We start from the raw sequence: 8,965 nt of genomic DNA, 5'->3' as shown, positions 1-8,965 counted from the left end.
AAGATTGAGATTCTTGAGTGGAAGTGGGACGTATCACTATGGATTTTGTTGTTGGACTCCCACGGGCTCAGAGGAAGTTCGATGCAGTATGGGTCATTGTGGATAGGCTGACTAAGTCAGTGCATTTCATCCCTGTGGCAGTTTTCTATTCTTCGAAGCGGTTGGCAGAGATCTATATTCGTGACATCGTTCATCTTCATGGTGTGCCCATGCCTATCATTTCTAATCGAGGTACGCAGTTTACCTCGCATTTCTGAAGGGTAGTACATCGTGAGTTGGGTACGCGGGTCAAGTTGAGCACATCATTTCATCCTCAGACGGACGGACAATCCAAGCGTACTATTCAGATTTTGGAAGATATGCTTCACGCCTGTGTTATTGACTTTGGAGGTTCTTGGGATTAGTTCTTGCCATTTGCGGAGTTTGCCTACAACAACAGCTATCAGTCGAACATTCAGATGGCTCCCTATGAGGCATTATATGGTAGATGGTATCGATCGCCAGTTGGATGGTTTGAGCTAGGGGAGGCTCGATTGTTGGGTACAGATTTGGTACATGATGCCTTGGATAAGGATAAGATTATTCAAGATAAGCTTCATACAGCTTAGCCCAGGCAAAAGAGTTATGCTGACCGTAAGGTTCGTGATGTGGCAATCATGGTTGGAGAGTGAGTGTTGCTTCGAGTGTCGCCCATGAAGGGCGTGATGAGATTTTGGAAGAAGGGCAAGCTAAGCCATAGGTTCATCGGGCCTTTTGAGATCCTTGATCAAGTAGGGAATGTGGCTTATAGACTTGCGTTGCCGCCGGGTTTATCAGCTGTGCATCCAGTGTTTCATGTGTCCATGCTTCGGAAGTATCACAGTGATCCATCCCACGTGTTAGACTTCAGCACTGTGCAGTTGGACAAGGATTTGACCTATGAAGAGGAGCCTGTGGCCATTCTAGACCGGCAGCTTCGTCAGTTGAAATCGAAGAGTTATCCTTCGGTTCGTGTTCAGTGGAGAGGTCAGCCGTCGAGGCAGCTACTTGGGAGTACGAGTTCGATATGCGGAGCCGATATCCCCATCTTTTCACTATCTCAGTTACTTCTCTATGCCCCATCTTTTCTTCCTCCTCGATTTGCATGCGTAGTCCAGGCTCGTTTCCAGAAAGCCTTTATGGGAAATTTGAGAAAAATATTGAGTTTGCATTTAAAAATTAATTTAAGTTGACTTCGGTCAACATTTTTAGTAAACAAACCCGGACCCAAGATTTGACGGTCCTGGAGGGTCCATAGTAAAATATGGGAGTTGGGCGTATGCTCGGAATCGAATTCCGAGATCCCTAGCCCGAGAACTGAATTTTTGAAGAAAATTGTTTACTAAAAAATATAATGGTTTTTAAATATTGAATAATGTTTGATATTGTTGGTATTGGGCCTGTATTTTGGTTCCGGAGCCTGGCACAGGTCCATTATGATATTTATACCCTATCTGTAAAATTTAATGAAAAACGGAAGTGATTTGACGTGATTCGCACCTTTGGGGTGAGAAAATAGAAAGTTTGAAACTATCTTGAAAATTTCATGCGTTTTGGTGTTGAATTCATAGTTCTAGGTGTTATTTTGGCGATTTGATCGCATGAGCAAGTTCGTATGATGCTTTAAGACTTGTGTGCATGTTTGGTTTGAAGCCCTGAGGGCTCGGGTGAGTTTTGGATAGGCTATGGAGTGTTTTGAAACTTAAGAAACTTGTTGGTATGTTCAGGTCTACAGACTTCGCAATTGCGAAGTCTGGCTCACAAATGCGAGCATCGCATTTGCGAAGAATCATCGTATTTGCAATCATTAGGCTGGGAGGTTCACATTTGTGAAGTTCATCATCGCAATTGCGACCTGAACAATGGCCGCATTTGCGAACAATTTTTCGCATTTGCGAAGACATCAGGCCAGTCCAAGCTTCGCATTTGCAAAGTATTGGTTGCATTTGCGAGTTCGCATTTGCGAACCTGTGATCGCAAATGCGATACCTGCAACTCTTCAAAACGAGTTTTGGATGGGATTTTCAATTCATTTCTCAAATTTTCAAACCCTAAGCTTCAAGAGGCGATTTTCTAAAGAGTATTACTTCCCTAAATCATAGGTAAACAATTTCTAACTCATTTCTTTCAATCTATTTCGTCTTTTTACAAGATTTCATCACAAAATCTAGGGATTTTCATGGGGAAATTGGGTGTTTTTGGGTAGAATTTAGGAATTTCGAAATTTGGAGATTTAGACCTTAAATTGAGATCGAATTCCAAAATCAATTGCATATTCGGGCTCGGGGGTATATGGGTAATCAGGTTTTGGTCCGAACTTCGAGTTTTGACCAAGCGGGCCTAGGGTCGGTTTTGACTTTTTAGGAAAAATATCTAAAAATCTATAATCATGCATTAGAATTGGTTTCTTTGACGTTAATAAGTTAATTATGCATAGATACAAGTGGATTGGAAGTGGAAACTAAGGGAAATGTGGTATTTGAGGCTTGCGCTTGGCTGTGGAATCGAGGAAAGTGTTGTAGCTAGCCTTAGCTTGAGGGATTAGGTGTTGTTGCCTTATTTGCTACTTGTTTAGTTGTTAAGTACGACGTATAGGTGTGGTGATGAGTATCTATACGTTATTGTCGGGTCATAGCATGCGAGTGAGTCTTATACTTGTGACCGTTGTGTTCCTTTAAGCGTATTGTTCCTACTGAAACTAGTTATTACTCATTGTTAATTTGTATGAGTCCACTAAACAGTAGAGTACCTGGTCCTCTATGAGGTTAAGCGGAGAATGCTAGTAAAATTGTAAGTAAGTGAGACACAGGATTTTTACGTGAAAAAATCTCAACTCAAAGGGACAAAAACCACGACCTACACCTGTAGGCTTTCAACTTCACTAACTTATAAACACCTATTACAAGCCACTTTGTAATAACTCTATTATAAAGAATTGAACTCAACTAACTTCTGACACTCTCACCACAATCCACTTTGTGACTCTCTAGTTACAAAGACTTTGACTAACTTGTGATACTCTCACCATAAGCCACTTTGTCACTCTCTAGCGACAAAGACTTTAACTTTTGACTAAACCTAGTCACAACATAAATTCAGAGAGTTTACGGATTTTACAAGAGGATTCCTAATCAACGCTTCTGGCTAAGCAGTTTAGGAGATGCAATAAGAACAATCACAAAGTTACAACTCAACTAAGGACAACAAAATACTAACTTTAGGAACTGGTCCGTAGTAGCATTTAACTTTGTTCTTCAAGCTCGTGAGAATTGATTTGTCTATTTTGCAAAAGGCTTGAATGAGAAACAGAAGTGTTCAAGTGATGTTTTGATATAAACTCATTATTGATACACCTTGATGACATCACTTGAAATGATGTAAGCACTTTAGTTGGTCAAGGAATAAGTAGGACTGGAAGCAGTGCAGTGCAGGTAGAAACAGTGTAGGCAGTCACGTCTTCCAGCTGTGTCCCAATGACCTCGTACTGCTTTGAAGGAACAACAAGGGTATCAGGTCCTTGTTTGGTTCTCTATCCCCTGAAGCTATAGCAGTTCACATTGAGCTGGAATCTATTAACTTGCAGTACAACCCAAGTGTGTCAGGTTCCCTATCTGGTTCTTGACAAAGTTTGTTAGATCATCAAAACATAAGTCAAAGACATTGAAAAACCTATCAATTTTCCCCTTTCTAATGATGACAAACTTAAACAGATAACTTTGTTATTTAGAGCAAGATGAACCAGATAAAGCAACAGGAACTCATGCCACATATGGGTTCCCCCTGACTTTATGCCATTCCTTCCTGTTTGATCATAGTTATCCAAATAAAGCAACATGAACTTATGCCACATATATGTGTTCCCCCTGACTTTATTCCCCTTTTTGGAATCATTAAAAAGACAAAAACAGATAAATAGCATAAAGAAGTCTAGCTAAGCTAACTCATGCCACATATATGCACACAACATGATAGAGAAGAGAAACATAGAATTTAACCAATGAGATAATAAAAGAGGATAGATTTGATATTAATAAAATTTAATATGCCTTGCCTTAAAAAAGCAAAGACAACATTGGACTATTAAGATATGAGCAGTACTGTTTCATCCCAACCACATCAAAAAAAGAAAACAAAACATCTTCCAAACAAAAAAAACATAAAAGAACATTTTCAAAAATTGGTCACTGAAGGTACTTAGGGGGCACTAGGAGTAGAGGGCTTGGAAGCTGCAACAAGTGTTTGGAGAACAAGGTCTATTTGGGCATTGACCGACTTTTGCTCATTGAGCAGTTCTACTTTCAGATTCTCTACTTGCGCCATGAGATCAACATTCTCTTTTGTCAAACGAGCTACTTCATCATTTGACGCCAGAATCCCTTGGGCTTGCTGATCTTCCAGGATAGCATTTCTGGCATTCAACCGACGAATTTCCTCAGCTGCACTATTCTGAGAATTAATAAGTTGTGAGACGGTTGATTTACTTCCTACCCCCCCCCCCATTCTTTTCTATGCACTCGCATTCTTCCAATGTTGTCTGTGAGAAAGTCTGCTTCTTAGTCCCCACCTTGCCTGGCCCCAGTGGCACCTCAAAGAATTTAAACACTCGCGTAAGCAAGAACCCGTAGGGAAGGCCATGATTACCATCTTTGAAAGTGGCGACCTTTTGCATGTGTTCAATCATAATAGCAGGTAGGCTCACATGAGTAAAGCTATCCAGTTGCTCCATTAAGAACATGTCAGACTTAGAAGTCACTGACCTCCTATCAGCTCGAGGCAATATAACTTTGTTTACCAATTTGAACAACAGCTGATAGACAGGGAGTAACGCTTTCTTGTGGATCTGGTCCCCCTCTGGTTTGCATTGTCTTTTACCACGACATTTCTGAAGTTAAACTGACACACATCCTTTACACTGGACACACCAGCTATAGGAACTTTAAAAATTTCTCCAAGCAACTTTACATCGAACATGATATCTACTCCATTCACCAAAGCACAGATGTGGTCTGTCTCAACGGGAAAGAGTCTAGCAAAGAAGCTTTGTTCCTTATCCTCATATGCCTTAGGTGCATCTATTTGGAATAGATGCGCCCATCGTTGAAACTCAACCATTTCAAGAATTTGTCGCATACCAGCCTTCTCAGAGATTGTTGGGTCAAACGTACGACCTAGCAGAACTTTTTAGTGCCTCAGGCGTTCTGAGCCAAGGCTGACTTCACTTCTCATCCTCTTCATAGAACTAGGTTCCTGAACAATTTCAAACTTTCGTTTGCTGGACTTACTACCACTTGATTTTTCTTTTCCCTTGGTTTTGACTAACACATCCTCATCAGACATCGAGAACTCACTCACAACATCCTTCAACTTGGAACTAGAGGTTGAAACCTTCTCTATTGAAGTAGGCTGCTTCTTTTTCTGAGATCGTCTAACTAGTGAACCAGGTTCATCTAGTGTTTCCTCTTCCACCTCTACCACAGGGATCGCCTTATCACTTACGGGCACACCATCTTTCACCAGCTTCCTCCTTTGCTTCTTACTACCTTTTTTGCTCTTTTGAAGGGTAGAGTTGTAGGCCACCTTATCTTGCAACCTGGTAGTGGGTCGCTTGGTGGAAGACTCATATGTAGACACCACCCTTCACTTAACTATGAACGTGTCGAGAGACATGTTATCGAGATCCTCCTTTTAGTGGACCTCATCTCAGGTGCCTGTATTTCCAAGGGCACAACAACGAATGTAGGAGCAGAACTGTCATGGGAATGAGAACCCTGACCTGGGTCCTCTGGAGAAGGATCAGGTTCCTCATGTGAGGGCCCAGTAGTATCTGCTAGTGCAGCGCCTTCAACAGTTACAATGGCCCCTTCGCCCCCATTCCTTGTACCTCGTTTTTCTAAGAGATGATCTCATGTAGTACACCATCAGCAGACACCACTAAGACAGTTACAAAATTTTCTTCCTCAATCGGCACTACTGCCACCATGGAATCAGTAGCAATAATGGCGGAACACTCTGTGACCTCAGGGTTTTGACCTTGTTCTCCACTTGGTCTTTGATTAGTGGGTACCTCAGAAGATGGAGAGGATGAATCAACAATTTTAGGGGTTTCTGAAATAGAGAGAGAAGGGTAATCTGGGTGAGGTATGATTTCAACAAGAAGGGTAAGAGTGGTTAAAGAAGGCTTAGTAGGGACGGAGGACTCCATAGGTTTTTTATTAAAAGGTATGACTGAGGCAGGGAGGTTAGATATTGTATGAGCTATTGGAAAGATGGAGCAAAGGTGTTTTGGGAAGTTCTAAAAGAGGACTTATGGTTTGTGGAGAATAGAAGGGGTTTTTATTAGGAATGGATAGTTATGAAGAGAGAGATAGGAACCGGTTCTGAAATGGTGGTTGGGGATGGAGAAGTGCAACGTTTCAGAGGAAGACGGAATGATTTGAAGTGAAGAGACGTGACAACAGGATCTGAAAAGTTGGATGACATGGCATTTGTGTTTTGTACCTTTTTAAGACGTGTATTAAAGACTACACAGAACTACTAACCTTTGGTACAAGAACCAGGTTCTTGACCTGTTATTTGAAAATATTAATCCTCATTTATCATCCATGCACTGCATCTACGACTTCTATACTCATCATGCGTATTTACCTGCAACGGTATTAAAGTGAGTTAGACATGGCTAGAAAACACTTTTATCCAGTTTTTCTTGAAGGTGATTTTCATAGCCAACAATGTGGAATCAGGTTCTCAATTGGGCTTTAAAAGCCCCAACTTCACTCTGTTTCTTTCAAAGTGATCCCTACTTAAAGCCTTGGTGAAGATGTCTGCAATTTGGTCTTCTGTGCTACAGAACTTCATACATATCAACCCTTTCTCCATATTGTCCCTTAGAAAGTGATGCCTCACATCAATATGCTTGGTCCTCTTGTGTTGAACTAGATTCTTGGACATGTTGAGTGCACTGGTATTATCAAATAAAAGGGGCACACTCTCAGTGAGTACCCCAAAGTCCTCCAGTTGTTGCTTAATCCATAAAAGTTGTGCACAGCAAGATGCTGCTGCTACATATTCTGCTTTAGTTGTTGAAAGAGCCACTGAGTTTTGCTTCCTTGTGCCCCAAAATATGAGACATGAGCCTACGAAGTGAGCCATTCCAGATGTGTTTTTCCTATCCACAAGATAACCTGCATATTCTACACTAGCATATCCAATGAGATTAAAACTGTCACCTGAGGGATAATAAAGGACCAGGTCCTGTGTTCCTTTAAGATATCTCAGAATTCTTTTGGCTGCCTTCAAATGAGATTCCTTGGGATTTGATTGAAACCTTGCACAAAGCCTCACACTGAAGATAATATCAGGTCTACTGGCAGTAAGATAGAGAAGAGACCTAATAATGCCTCTATACACGGTTTGATTCACAGGAGTCCCAGTTTCATCCATGTCCAGTCGAGTGGCCGTAGCGATGGGAGTGTTTATCACCTTTGATGCTTCCATGTCAAACCTCTTCAAGAGCTCCCTAATGTATTTTTGCTAATAAATAAATGTACCCTTTGGGGATTGCTTTACTTGAAGACCCAAGAAGAAGAAGAAGTTCAGTTCCCCCATCATACTCATTTCAAATTTACCTCCCATGAGTTTCGCAAATTCTTCACATAAAGAATCAGTTGTTGCCCCAAAAATGATATCATCAACATAGACCTGAACGATGAGCAGGTTCCTTCCTATTTCTTTAGGAACAGGGTGTTGTCAATTTTCCCTCTTTTAAAGCTATTTTCCAAGAGGAACTTTGACAGCCTTTCATACCAAGCTCAAGGAACCTGTTTCAGCCCATACAATGCTTTGTCCAGTTTAAACATATATTCAAGGTATTCATGACATTCAAACCCTGGAGGTTGCTTCACATAGACTCTTTCCTTAAGAAGTCCATTTAGAAATTCACTTTTGACATCCATTTGGAATAAGGTGAATTCCATATGAGATGCAAAAGCGATTAGAATTCAAATAGCTTCAATGCGAGCGACTGGAGCAAATATTTCATCATAGTCAATCCATTCCTCCTCATTGTAGCCTTGAACCACTACCCTCGGTTTTTTCCTTGTGGTATTCCCATGTTTATCAAGCTTGTTCCTGAATACCCACCTGGTTCCTATAATGGTTCGATCTGAGGATGGGGGTACCAGGTGCCAGACATTGTTCCTTTCAAACTGATGTAACTCGTATTGCATGGCTATAATCCAATATGCATCTTTCAAGGCTTCCTTAATATTCTTGGGTTCTATTTGGGAGAGAAAGGCTGAGAAGGCAAGTGAATTTCTGGCTTTTGACCTGGTTTGTACTCCGGAATCTAGAGAGGTAATTAAGTTGTCAAGAGGATAAGAGCTTTTGTCTCTCCAGTTACACGTCTGAGGTTCATTTAGAGAGAGTTTGGGTACGTTTAACTTTAGGAACTTGTCCGTAGTAGCGTTTAACTTTGTTCTTTAAGCTCGTGAGAATTGATTTCTCTGTTTTGAAAAAGGCTTGAATTAGAAACAGAAGTGTTCAAGTGATGTTTTGATATAAACTCATTGTTAATACACCTTGATGACATCACTTGAAATGATTTAAGCACTTTAGTTGGTCAAGGAATAAGTGGGCACTAGAAGCAATGCAGTGCAGGCAGAAATAGTGTAGGCAGTCACGTCTTCCAACTATGTCCCATTTACCTCGTACTGCTATGAAGGAACAACAAGGGTATCAGGTCCTTGTTTGGTTCTCTATCCCTTGAAGCTATAGCAGTTCATACTGAGCAGGAATCTATTAACTTGCAGTACAGCCCAAGTGTGTCAGGTTCCCTATCAGGTTCTTGACAAAGTTTGTTAGATCATCAAAACATAAGTCAAAGACATTGAAAAACCTATCACTCATGTTAAACAAGTCTTATTATGTTCTTCCTGGTTTTGGATATTGG

At 40.9% G+C, this 8,965-nt stretch overlaps 1 protein-coding gene across 1 annotated transcript; it reads right to left on the bottom strand.

Moving 5' to 3' along the window:
- Positions 1-6,762: 6,762 nt before the first annotated feature.
- Positions 6,763-7,512, bottom strand: LOC138868467 (secreted RxLR effector protein 161-like). Its single transcript, XM_070146020.1, has one exon. The coding sequence runs from the start codon at positions 7,510-7,512 to the stop codon at positions 6,763-6,765; it is 750 nt and encodes a 249-aa protein (XP_070002121.1).
- Positions 7,513-8,965: the final 1,453 nt, after the last annotated feature.

This window comes from Nicotiana sylvestris, chromosome 5, assembly GCF_000393655.2.
Source record: "Nicotiana sylvestris chromosome 5, ASM39365v2, whole genome shotgun sequence".
NCBI classification, from domain to species: Eukaryota; Viridiplantae; Streptophyta; class Magnoliopsida; order Solanales; family Solanaceae; genus Nicotiana; species Nicotiana sylvestris.
The sequence above is the reverse complement of the archived record's forward strand: the minus strand, read 5'-3'. Positions and strand labels throughout refer to the sequence as shown.

What these genes read in the sequence shown, in the direction of transcription:
- LOC138868467 (XM_070146020.1), bottom strand. Translation starts at nt 7,512, where the DNA reads ATGGAAGCATCAAAGGTGATAAACACTCCCATCGCTACGGCCACTCGA.